This window comes from Pezoporus flaviventris, unplaced genomic scaffold (assembly GCF_033815535.1).
Source record: "Pezoporus flaviventris isolate CSIRO_AGI_PZ_B2104156 unplaced genomic scaffold, CSIRO_AGI_Pfla_v1 ptg000001l, whole genome shotgun sequence".
NCBI lineage: Eukaryota > Metazoa > Chordata > Aves > Psittaciformes > Psittacidae > Pezoporus > Pezoporus flaviventris.
Genome location: NW_026892549.1, coordinates 15880515 through 15893679, shown reverse-complemented (window position 1 = coordinate 15893679; position 13165 = coordinate 15880515). Strand labels below are relative to the sequence as shown.

At 38.8% G+C, this 13165-nt stretch overlaps 1 protein-coding gene across 19 annotated transcripts in view; it reads left to right on the top strand.

The window, feature by feature from the left end:
- Positions 1-673: 673 nt before the first annotated feature.
- Positions 674-13165, top strand: part of NEB (nebulin) — a 124560-nt gene continuing 112068 nt past the window's right edge. For 10 of the 19 annotated variants that reach the window (XM_061445651.1, XM_061445643.1, XM_061445616.1 and 7 more), the window contains exons 1-11: positions 677-800; positions 2130-2195; positions 5877-5921; positions 7354-7590; positions 8623-8730; positions 9486-9590; positions 9912-10016; positions 10119-10223; positions 10939-11043; positions 12144-12248; positions 12435-12542. In XM_061445651.1, the coding sequence (XP_061301635.1) occupies positions 2163-2195; positions 5877-5921; positions 7354-7590; positions 8623-8730; positions 9486-9590; positions 9912-10016; positions 10119-10223; positions 10939-11043; positions 12144-12248; positions 12435-12542 (1056 nt within the window). In that variant the 5' untranslated portion in view covers positions 677-800; positions 2130-2162. Of the gene's footprint in view, positions 801-2129; positions 2196-5876; positions 5922-7353; positions 7591-8622; positions 8731-9485; positions 9591-9911; positions 10017-10118; positions 10224-10938; positions 11044-12143; positions 12249-12434; positions 12543-13165 lie in introns of all 19 variants that reach the window. The other 9 variants (XM_061445759.1, XM_061445740.1, XM_061445725.1 and 6 more) reach the window with 3 other exon arrangements.

Below are 13165 nucleotides of genomic sequence, written 5' to 3'. Positions count from 1 at the left end.
CATCCATGATATAATTCTTGACCTTCTGAAATACTTTGTGCATTGGAGTTCCTCCCTTGTTACTTACTCTGTTTATCATGTATTCTTAGTCTTTCTTCACCAGGCACATTGAATGTTAATTGCGTTCCTTGAAAGTTTTTTCTTTGCAAGTAGTCAGTTTTCACATGTTCCTGCGTCCATGTGTTCAGCGATGTAACATTTCATAAGAAGTGATAACACTATCGACACACGATTTCAACTTCACTTCTAGTTAAGTTGATAAAGCACTTCAGGTATACTTAAGGGATGAAATTAAGGACAGACTGATACTAAAAATTTCATTTGAAGTCTAGACTCCTCTCTCTCTGAAGTTCAGAGATTCTTGAATTCAGGTATTTTTGATTCAGGTGCAATATATGAATGAAATTATCTCTGTTAATTCAAATTAATTATTATTATCAATGCTGAAAGAAGAAAATGTGCATGGTTTTCCATTACAGTGCTCCCTTGGATTTGCCTAGGGATCCATTTCAGAGGAGATGTGGTGAAGTGCAGTCAAGCTCTGGTGTGTTTTGGGTTTCCTCGGGAGCACAGAAGTGCCCAGCTTCTTTTTCCTTCATGTTGCTGAGAACAGGTGGCCTCCTCTGGGGTCACCAAGTATATTTAGGGCTGAAACTTGAGCAGACTGGAGCCAGATTGGCTGTGCTATTCACATACGTAATTAGGAGCTGATGCTCTATCAGGCTTGCTCTTGCCCAGTGCTGCTCAGGAGGGAGGACTGGAGAGGCTTTGCTCCTAAGGATATTTACTAGATGTTGCTGGTAAGAACATTTTAATCACACTTCACTTGTTTTCCTTAGAACAGGATCTTGAGCTGTTTACCAGTTCTGTAGTTTTTTGGGTATTGTCGTCGTGCCATGCCCATAGAAGTCAGATTTTCTGTCTGGATGACTAGTAGCAAATTGCAGTAAGAGGAAAGGACCCAAAACTGTGTTTTGGAAGTGTAACTGGAGGTTACAGTAGTGACTGTATAGATTGTATCCTTATATGCAATTCTGCTTCTTGGGTGTATTCATAAACTTTGGCCTACTTGTTCATACAACATACCACTTTCTGAGTTATTCTTCATGTATTTTAATAGTTAAGAATCTGGTTTAACTATTTTTTTTTTTGTTGGTAATTTTTCTCAACACATTGAAACTAAAAAGGGACAGTATTTTAGGTTCCTATATTTAACCTGATTACTAGACTTCACTTGCCCCAGAAGGAATTGCAGTTTAGCCAGCTAAACAAAACCACCCTGTCATTTGGTAGTATTAGCTTACACGGCAAATATCTTTGGACTCAGGAACAGCTGTTCCAAAGCTTCATCCCCTACCAGCATTAGAAACAGAGCTGTACTCTCTGGTGGAAAATTGTAGCTTTGCCTCACAGCAAATTCGCTGTGTTAATTAATTTGTGTAAAGGTTTTGACAGTCATCTGTACTTTGTAGTTTAGCCAACTGTATGGATTTCCATATTTTCCAGGTCTGAAGAAACAGAGAGAAAAAAGTCACAAGAGCTAAACAAAAGAACAACCCAGACCATCTATGTAGGATAATGCTGGGAAGACAAAAATTGTCTCATTAACCTATAGTCCCTTAAAATATTTACAAACTTTTTCCATATTATGCTTTTACTTATGAATTAATATAGTAGAATATATAGATAAAGCTCCCATTCAAACAGGAGCTTGAATAATGTCATGAAATAGTATAAAATAGTCACAGGAAAATTCTTCAAATAATCTTATTGTAATAAACCCAAACCAGACTTCAAGAATTCTCTTCCTCTGTTTTTTAATTTCTTTTATGGTTTAACTGAATTCCAGTATTGGTGTTACAACTATTAGAATAAAGTATTTGTCCAAAAATTGTAACATATTAGTATATTTGCAATTTAATCCAATACTTTCCCACAACAGTCAAAGTAATGCCAGATCTCAACTTTATCTCTGTTGTTCAAGTTCTTTCACTAAGTAGCCAACAACATTGTAATAATCTGACTAGTTCCTAACCATGACCTCAGGCATTTTATGAACTTTACTAGTTCATCATATTTTCAGTCTTGGGCTAATGCTGTTTTCATACTTTCATTTGCTGCATGACTAGTGAGTGGGGGAGAGACAGAAGAATACCCTCAAAATGGAGGAAGAAGAATATGAGGAAGTTGTGGAGGTAAGAAGAAAATCTAAGAGTAGAAATATTTGTTTTCTGCCTTGTGAATGAATATATTAATCACTTTAACGAGGCACTTGCTCTGAGCATAGATGGTTGCTTGCTGTTTGCTCTCTGAAGAATAGGGTACGATTAGATATCTATTAAATGATTTAATAAGTAAACAACAACAGCAACAACAAAGTTGCTCTCAGTGGAGCAAAGTCTCCCTGGTTCCTGTCATAGCTGTTCTGTTTAAATAAGGATTGTGACCAACCCACACCTACATTGCAAGCTTTTGTAATTACTCTTCTATGTAATTATAGATGCAGTGGGCCATCTCTTTTCCCTTCTAGCTTGCCCTCTGTCAACCAATCCATGCTATAGAGGATGACTTTGGAAGCCACTTTCTAGCCTCACCTCTGGGCCCACTGAAATGAAGAAATGCAGCAGTTTTATGCCACCATTAACCAATATAACTTTGGAAGCCACAGAGATGGGGCTAGATTTAAACCTGTAGATGTCTGTGGAGTTGCATCAGGGACTGATTTGCCAATAGGGCATTTAAACTAACAGTTTCATGTATATAATGGACTGTTAATTTCAGGCCATGTGACAGCATTGAGTCCTGACTGCAGATTTTGTACATTTCACGTACTGAATGCAGTCAAGTCAAATGGTTTACCAGTTAAATTAGTTTAATGTGTTTTGGAAAATAAGCGTTACTCTTCATAAAGTCCATTTTAAAGACCTAGCTACAAAGATACCAGTCCTTCATTAAGTTTCCTAATACCATGTTACTTGTAATTGCCTTTATGCTTCCTGAGCATAATGTGCTTTCTGTAACATAATGTATATTTATTTGCTATCCATGTTTATTTGTTGCTGCTGGAATTATGGTATGTTGGACTTTTTGTCTACACAGCTCTGTTTCATTCTTTGGTTTTACTTTTTAATCACCACCTTCCTGTAACCACATCCCTAGGGCACACTGAGATAGTACTGCTTTAGTAGCTTCCCTTGAGATAGTCATAGCGAAAAGTTATGGAAAACAGAACAATAGCATCTGGTACAATTTTAAGGTAGCTTCAGCCTTCCCAAAGTTTTCTTAGCTAGAATTACACTTCTGTATGAACCGCCTATTTTAAACCAGTAGGTGTACTATCAGAAATTAAGCTTCCAAAAGAGTAGAAAATCGTTGCTGAATAATTACTGGATGAGAAAACGTTGAGACTTTAAAGACACTACTTTCCATCTCTCTGGAGTTATTAGGCTGCACTGAACACTGTAGGTATATGTGGTGTGCAACGCCCCACAGTGAATGACCCAAACCTTTGCGGCTGAGTTACTCGAGGCTTTGTGAAAAGTGGGTCAAACACAGTGTAGGGCCAGCGAACAGTAATTGCCTCAAAACAACCCTTGCAAGGTTGAAACCTTGAAACCAAGCTTGAAAAGTATGGACTAGTTACGTGATCCTAACGTCGAGGAACAATTAATGTGATTTTTTTGTTTTAGGGCTTAATTCAAAGGGGATTTTGTTCCCCCAGTTTTGGCATGTGACCCTGAGCAAACCATTGTCGAGTAGATCGTCAAAGATAAAAATCTCCATTTTACGCTTTCTCCTTTCTGGAAGCCAGCGGCAAGACAAGCACCTTCCGACTAAACCAGCTGCTGCTTACGAGAGCGGCCGGCGCAAGTGGGTTTCTGTTCATTAAGCAGCGAGGGGCGCCCCGGCTCTCCTCAGCGGCGGGACGACGCCATCGTGAGGCCGCCATGTGCTGTGTGGCCGCGGCTTGCGGCGAGCGGGGCGGCAGCGAGTGCCGTGATTGCGCCGCTGCTTCTCTCCGAGCTGACTCTGCCTCCTCCGGCTCCCGGTCGCTGCGGGGCACGGCAAGCTGCCAGCGGGGAGCGAACCCCACAGAGGAACAAGACACAGCCCTTGTTGCCTCTTCTGGGGAAGATGTGTTCTGGTCGGGTCAGCTGCACTGCCGGTTCCAGGAGGAAGGGGTGAGCGTGCTTTGCACCGTAATGGAAGTGAGGAAGAGTTTGTTGGTAGCACTTTCATGAAAAGCAAGAGGCAGAGCCACACGTGGCAAGGACGGAGCGCCAGTTGGAGACGGTGGTTAAATGGGTGATGGATGGTGGCCATCAGAATGGACAAAGCAGGAAGCTCATGTTTTGTGGCAACAGGAGGAAGGTTCGTGCTCCACGTGAAGATCTGCCACTTCAGAGTAGATGTAGCACCCTGGGAACTTCTTTAGGCAGCTGGAGAAAGGCTCACAGGCACAGCTCTTGTGTTTAAGGGTGGCTTTAACCACTGCAGGTTCTCCTGGGAAGGCCTGTGGCTGGGCATGAGCGACCTAGAGGATTCTGGGAAAGTACTGTGAAGGTGAATTCCTTAGTACAGTTGATTAATGAACTAGGAGAGATGCTCTGCTGGACATGCTGTTCACAAACAGGGAAGAACTGGTGGAAGATGCAAAGGTCAAGGGCAGCCAAGGCCACAGCGACCATGAGACTGTGGAGTTGAAGATTCAGAGAGTGAGCAAGATAAACAGAATTACAAGGAACAGACAAAATGCTGAGGTACTTGAAGCCCGTTTTGCCTCAGGTTTGATAAGGCTTGTCCTATGGTCTTCCACGTCTTTGACCTTCCTAGCAGAGATATAGGAATGAAGTAGTAGCCACAGCAGAGGAAGACAGTTAGGGCTGACAACATGGGGATATACACAGCTCAATAGGACCAGAGGACATGAATCCATGGGTGCTGAAGGAATGGGCTGGTGACATTGCAAGGCTGCTATCATCTTTGAGAGCTCTTAGTCATGCAAGAATGTCTCTGCTGACTGGAAAAAGATGTCATACCCATCTTCAAGAAAGTCAAGAAAGAAGATCCAGGGGATTACAGGCTGGTCAACCTCACATCAGACCTTAGGAAGGCTATGGAGCAAATACTTTTAGGAGCTATTTCTAAACACATGAAAGACATGAAGGTCATGGGGAGCGGTGAACATTGATTTATCAAAGGCACATCATGGGTGACCAAACTCATTGCTTTTTATAATGAGTTCACTGCTGTTACGGAGAAGGGGAGACCAGTGGATGTTGCACACTTTGACTACTTTAGGTTTCCTGAAACAGTCTCCTGTAGTCTTCTTATCACCAAATTTCTGAGATGTGGAATGGGCAAGTGATCAATAAATTGGGTGGAAAATTGGCTGAGCTGCTGAGCTCAGAATTGTGATCAGTACTACAAAGTCTAGCTGGTAGTACAAAGTCCAGCAGCCACTAATTACTGGTGTTCTTCAAGGATCTGTAGGCAGGAAAAACTCTGAGGACAGCATTAGAGAGATAAACCTACCACAGTCCTCTCAGTGTATTACAAAGGACTTGGAAGCTCCTGGGGTTTTGCATGTTTCTTTTAATGCAGTCATCATTGTCTTCCCTCTTGTAGTTAAAATAGTGATCCTTTATTAATTACTTGGAAGGAATGTATGGAAAAAATCCAATCATTAATGAAAAAAAACCCAACAAACAGATGTTCGGAATTACCAGCGATGCAAATGTGACCACATAGGTACCTATGAACTACAGTCCTATTTCCCCAGAAGTGTGTTTTTAAAACAGCTTAACGGAAGCTACAATTTGCTATTCTGATCATCTGACCTAACAATGATTTTTTTTTCCCCCTCTTTTTAATAGTATTACATTGAAGAGACAACTATTGAAGAGGGTGAGCCATATGAGGTAAAGGTTCCTGTAATGTTGCATGTGGTTTATATATGCATGAAATTACAAAGTAATGCTAAATTTTGTATTCCGTGGACTAATTTTTCATATTAAATACACAAATATCAGTGAACAGTTGCTTCTTAAAACTTTATTTCCCTTTCAAGACTGTTGTGGGATGATCTGGAGGACTCCTAGCTTGTTGAGTATCCTATCTGCCACTCATTGGTTTCCTTTAGAGGGAGCTGTGGCTGTGTCCATCAGAAAAGGACTGTCCTGATTTCTGTCCCACCCTGTGTCTTCCATTTGCTTCTGCCCAGTTTGCAGAAGAGCTAACAAAATGAAGCAACAGGTTGTGTTAATAATAGGAAACACAGGCAGCTAAGTTATTTGGGTAACATATTGACAAAATCCAATCTTTAATGTTAAAAATGAACAGAATTATCAAGGGCAGAGTTAATTTTCTTCCTGGTAGCTGGTACAGTGCTGTGTTTTGGCTTTAGTCTGAGAACAATGCTGATAACACACCAATGCTTCAGTTGTTGCTAAGTATCATTTACCCTGTTCAAAGACTTTTCAGTCTCTCATGTTCTGCCAGTGAGGAGGGGCACAAGAAACTGGGAGGAAGCAGAGACAGGACACCTGACCCAAACTAGCCAAAGGGGTATTCCATACCACAGCATGTAATGCCCAGTATAGAAACTGGGGGGAGTTACCTGGAAGGGACTGATTGCTGCTTGGGTCAGGCTGGGTATCGGTCAGTGGGTGGTGAGCGATTGTGTTGTGCATCACTGGTGTTTAGTGGGAGTTTTTGTTGGTTTTCTCTGTTGTTTTGTTGTTGTTGCTGTTGGTTTTGTTTTTTCTTTGCAGTGTTTATTTTTTTTCTTTTGTTTTGTCTCCCTTTCTGTTATTCCCATCATTAGTATTAGTATTATATTGTACTTGATTTTAGGTATTAAACTGTTCTCATCTCAACCTGTGGGTTTTACATTCTTCCAATCTTCCTCCCCGTCCTACCTGGGGAGGGAAGAAGCTGGGGAGTGAGCGAGCGGCTGCATGAAACTGAGTTACTGGCAGTGTGTAAACTATGACAGATACTTAGAAATATATTACAGCTTTTTATAACACATAGCTTCACGTTTTGTTATGCGTATAGAACAGAGGCAGCAGGAGCCCCACTCTTCCAGTGCCTCTGGAGAATTACATGAATTTGATACGGAGACCAGTCAGTCAGTTAATTCCTTGTGGTTTTTTTTTTTAGGTTGGGTGATGCGTAGTCAGCATACTTTGCCCAACAGGAAAAGTGTCTCTGATTTTCTGTCTTGCAGGTGGTTCCTGGAGCATCCTGAGGACTGAGCATCCTTTTACTAGCTAGGGGAGATGAAAAATGCTTTTCTTATTAAACTTTTATAGCTGTAAAGCAAGTAATTGTGTTTTTCTTTATTCCCAGGTGGTCACTGAGATCACTGAGACTGTTAGTACAGACTTCACAGGTCCTAAAACTACTACCTATACTGTTGAACGTGAAAAATCTGTTGAACATGACAAATCTGTTGAACATGAAAAATCTGTTGAAGATGCAGCACCTCCAGTCAGAAAGAAGACAATACGGACAAAAGTGGACCCATCTAAGTTTTTGACACCTTACCTGCAACACAGTAATAAAATGAAGGACCTGTTCAGTGAAGTAAGTTGTCCCATGTCTTTTATTTTTGAGGAACACCAACTTTAAAAATATTTAATGGGGATTATTGCAAACCTTCATGATACTATTTTGTCTCCTGTACTTTGTTTCATCATGTGTATAAATGTTACTTGCCTGAAGTGGGAAATTTCCTTCTCTGAATTAGCCCATCTTGCCTGTTTCCTGCTTAAGTGCATTAGGTAATCCCTAAGCACAAGAAATGGCTAAAGATTGGCAGAGATGTCAGTTAATAGGACTCCTGCACTCTCTGACTTGGATATTTGAGTGAATGATGATAACAATGACTAGTGTCTATTGAACAGCAAACCTCATTGAATATACTACTCAATGTATATTCTCAATATAGAGAGAAATATACTATTATATACTGTACTATAAATATACGATTATATATGTACTATTTGATACTATATTTCTCTATCCCTCTACCTATATCCAAGAAAAATCCTTGTGCACAGTGTATAGGAATGATAACAAGCCTAAATTCCTGGTACAGGATACCAAAGTCCAGTTGACTAATACTGTATGATGTCTTTACGATGTTGTGAAGAGTGGAAAACGACTACTGTGGCCTGACGTAGATGGTGTCAGATCCCTTTTCCTAAATTTTAATGTATGTTACCTACCATCGTTTGCTGTTAAAGGATTATGTGAGATCATAGATCTAGGACTTCTACCTTCACCCACATATTTTCTGTATCTTTGCTCACTGAACCAAATAACTGTAAATTTATCAATACTAAGCTCCCGAGGAGAATATAATCAGAGGTGATCTAAACCATTTCTAAATTTAGAAATCGATATTTTGCTGTTGTGGATGTAAGATGGAAGAAAGTCAGTTGGCTAAAATAAGCATAACTCTGCAAATGTGATTGTGTAATGCTAATTGGTATTATTAAATAATCTGCCCCAAATTCCTATACTAACCAGGTAAATAAGTCAGTAATTGCTGCACACATTTCTTCCAGGGCTTCAGGATATGTCTTAGTTACGTTTGTCAATATTTTCTTTCAGAACAAGTATAAAGAAAAATTTAGAAAAGAAAGAGGAAAGCCATATGCTTCCACAGTTGATACTCCAGAAATTCGGAGAATAAAGAAAGTGCAAGACCAGCTCAGTGAGGTAGGTAACAATTGTGTAAGAAAAAATGTTAGTGAGTATTAAAGAAGCAAATTAAGTCACAATTTTAAATGTTAGATAAGAAGTGATACATTTTTGTTGACATTGCAATAAGGCAGTCTGAATGTTTAGCAGAAACTTTATCAGATTTCAAGAGCAAGGAATACAGAGTATATGACAAGTTTGAGTTCTGTGATGTGGGTTGGAATTTAGGCCTTTCAGGAAGGGAGATGTGATGTTTCCTTTCTAGCTGAATAATAACCCTGCTCCATTGTGCCTAAAGAGGTTTAAAAATTTCTGTTTGGAAGTTACAGGCATGGGAGATGATGGGAATGTCTGTATCACAGAATTTGAAGATTCCACACCCAATGTCCTGCAGTAATCATGAATGATGTGCCTGGTGAATTTTTGTTGAGGTTAAGTTGTGCACTGGGTAAATAGCCCTAGAATTTTTCATTATACAGGGTGGAAGTACTCTTAGAACAAACTCTGTGATTACAGAAGGGCACTACCTCTAACTTGGTTTCACATCTCTTGAAACTTTCTCAATGTTGCATTTCTTTGTCAGTCAATTCACAAAATCCATTTGTTTCCATGAGCTTAATTTTGAAGAAACAACTAGTTCTAAATGCTTTCCTGAATTCATGTTTTGGGTTTTTACAATAGTAAGTGTCAAAATGTTAATATTCTGCTTTTTTTAAAAAAAAGTGTCAGTTTTTGCTTTAAGAATAAATGCATGTGGTTGTGCATTAACCTAGGTTAAATACCGCATGGCTGGTGAAGTTGCTAAAACTATTTGCCATGTTGATGAAAAGGCCATGGATATAGAACATGCAAAGAAGGTGTCACAGCAAGTGAGCAAGGTAAGCGAGTTCTGATTTCTGATTTTCTGAAAGGGTTGTGAACCTTAGTGGATTGTGAGGTTACTGATATGAATAAAGTTTTGAGCTCAGGGCACTAAAGAAATGTTTATACAACAATTTAGAAGCACAGGGAGAGATAGCAGAGAAGCTGATAATGCAAGTATAGATATAATATTAAATGTTTCCAGTTGATGTCTTCAGGCATCACTGGTTTGAAACTTTCACTTTGAAAAAAAGATGTTTAGAGCAGGTAGTTTATTCACTAAAGTAAATATTTTTTCCTAATGATAGAATAACTGATGTGCTGATCTTTCTTTCCAGGTATTATACAAACAGAACTGGGAGGAGAATAAAGACAAGTACCTGCTTCCCCCTGATGCTCCAGAACTTGTGAATGCAATAAAAAACACAGCAATGTTCAGCAAGGTAAGTAAAAAATATGCCAGGCCTAGGCAGCTGAAGGGCAAGAAGCATTCCCAGTCAGAGATTAGTTCATAATAAGTATTCTGGCATTTCTCTGGTTTTTAGAAACTCTATACTGAAGACTGGGAAGGAGACAAAACATTATTCTATCCATACAATGACAGTCCAGAGCTCAGGAGGGTGGCTCAGGCTCAGAAGACTCTGAGTGATGTACGTATTAAAGCCTGGTTGACACTTGGGTGACTGCTACGGCGTAACTTGGTAGGCTTGGTGGGTGACTTGGGCTAAATATAAACTTCATAATGGAACAGAAAACAAAAATGTGTAGGTGTGCACTGATAGGTCTGATAGCAGTGCTATTTCAATAGAAAAATATGTATTCTATATTAGAGTATAAATCTGTTGGCAATTTGGTGTTGGATTATGAATTAATTGAATAATTAATCATTAAAGATTTTCTGAGGTAATCCATAAGAAGACTTTTGAGTATCTTTCAAAAGTGTGGACAAACTCTCAGGTTTGGCTGTGAGCCCAGTTCATTGTTATGGGTCTACAAATCTGTCTCTGTTAAGAAAAGTCAGGAATTCGTGAGGCTATGTGATTTGCTGATGCTTGGATACATAGAACTCTTTAACCGAGGATCTCGGGTCTCAAAGATTTTGGTGAATTTTGCAGATGTTTGCAAGTTCACTATTCCGTGTTTATCAGAAACAGAGTAATATACCTGAAAACTTTTCCAGGGAACCGATTCTTTTCCATTGTCCCTTCTCAAAAGGCTTCTCAATAGTCTTCCAGAATACACTGATTGAAAGAGCTTGTGCTGCAGTAGCTGTGGACAGAAGTGCTTTCGTTAATAGTGGTGTTAGCGAAGTCAAGGGTATATGTCCTGATGCTTAGTTACTGTTTAATTCTTTCATATTTTCAGATTGTCTACAAAAAAGGGCATGATGAACGAAAATCTAAATATACTCCTCTGGCAGATCCACCTGATGTGGAACAAGCCAAGAAAGTGACAAGGCAGCTGAGTGATGTGAGTAGAATGCAGTGCTCTTCTTTCTCACTTTTGGAATTAGAGAGGCAAAAAGGTACCTAGAGACAGGGAAAGCAAAAGAAAAGACCAGAGCTGACGTGCGACGACCCCACTAAGTTGCATAATCTTGTAAATAGGATTTTAACTCAGTTCAGAATTCAGCTATTATGAAGAAGCCATGCATAATTTTATTGCTATATGTTGAAAGTGATTTGCTGTTTAAGATTAGAGAGTTAAAGTATTCACTTACGGTTTCAAAACCACTAAGAAAATATTGTAGTGAACCCATCTGGAAGGGGAAGAAATTTCATTTAGAGAAAATTTCTTTAGTCTTATTCTTCCATAGCTTAAAAGCTAAATTGTCATCAAAAAAATTTCTAGAAGTGTGAAAAGCAAGATCATTATTGTAATTCTTTGAAATGAATAAAATAGTAAGCTATATAGGTATCTCCAAAATAATAAAATGTAGAACTTTTAAAGGTTATTTTTGGCATATATGGTCTTTATCAATGTGGTAACAATCAAAAAGGCACTGGAGAAATTGTATTTTTTATGATAAGCAGCTGTGGCTGAAAATGTGTTTGGAAAACTGAGTCAAAACAGGAGCTGTCTGTTTAAACAGTTGCTGCTTGATTTCCGTCTGTTTGAATCTTGTCTACTAGAAATCACATACATCAGGCAATTCGTATGTTAAAGAGTTTGCTTACAACAAGTTTCAGCAGCAGTAACAATGAATTCTGGTTTAACCATGGGCAATACTATGCCCCAGTGTTATGTGACCAATGAGAAAACTGAACTAAGTGAATATATTAGTGATATCTCATGGAGAGATTTTCTATTAATAACTGTCTTCTATAAGAGGGGACTTATTTCACCTATTTATCCTTTTTTTGGTCAGGCAAGGTACTAAGTGAAATAACTGAATATTGAATTGAATAGGCCAGATCATATTTAAGGTGCTTTTAACAATAACTGATGAAGTGATTGTAAGGCAGATATAAAATGTGAAGCAACTTTAAAAAGAAGACTTTTAAAAACAAATCTGTCAAGTGAAAATTGAACTGTATCTTAGGCGTTAATTTTTTTTTTTTTTGTGGTAGATTATTTACCATGAGGACTATAAAAACAAGATCAAAGGCAAATGGACTCAAACTCCATGCTATGATGTTGCAATTGCAAAAATGAACGCAGAAAATCTAAGCATGGTAAGTGAATTCTTCAGAAAATCTTGACGTGAACAGCTTTATCCGCTCTTTATGTTAACCTAGAAAATACTGATGACTTTTGCCTGCTCCATTCGTAGCATTTCTCTTTTCCTAAATAAGCAACTTCATGGATGTCTGATTTATAATGTAAGTGCATTGTTATCTGCTCATCTCTGTTCCTAACAGAGAAAATACCAAGAAGACTTTGAAAACATGAAAGACCAAATCTACTTTATGCAGACTGAAACTCCAGAATACGAAGCTAATAAGCGAGTTTCAAACAACGTCAGTAAGGTATGTCATCTGTTTAGCTTGAGCGTAAAGCCAAAGTCAGGCCAGTTTCTGCTGAAACTGTTTTGTCAGTGTCAGAAAGTATTTTCTTACAAGCAAAACAGGTATTCTTGTGTGCTTTCCCTCAGGAAGCTCCTAGGCATGCTTATGGTCTTCCACAGTAGTACCCATGAAATAGAATTTTCTTCCAGTGAAGTAGAATTTGCTTCATTATTTGTTCTAATGATGTTATGTGCCTAACTTTTAGCTGGAACAAATTCATACTGTTAACCAAGACCAACTTAAGCTAGCTGAATTTGGCTCAGAATTTTAATATTTATTCATCCTTGCTCAGTGTATTTCAGTGACACTGTGCTTTATTCAAAGTACAAAATTTGGCTTCTGCATTTTTTGCAATAGTATATGCATCAGCAAAGACAATCTTATGTCATTACTTGTAAAAATATGACTATTCTGAGATGTCAGCTGATATTTGAAAAATTACAATGTCTGGAGAGGTGCTTAGAGGTGGGGACGTCTACTGAATAGCTTTCACTTATGTTGTGACCCTGCCTCACATCTTATCATCCATGCCCTCCTGTGATCTGAGTACCTTTCATGGTCCTTTGCCATCATGAATCATATGT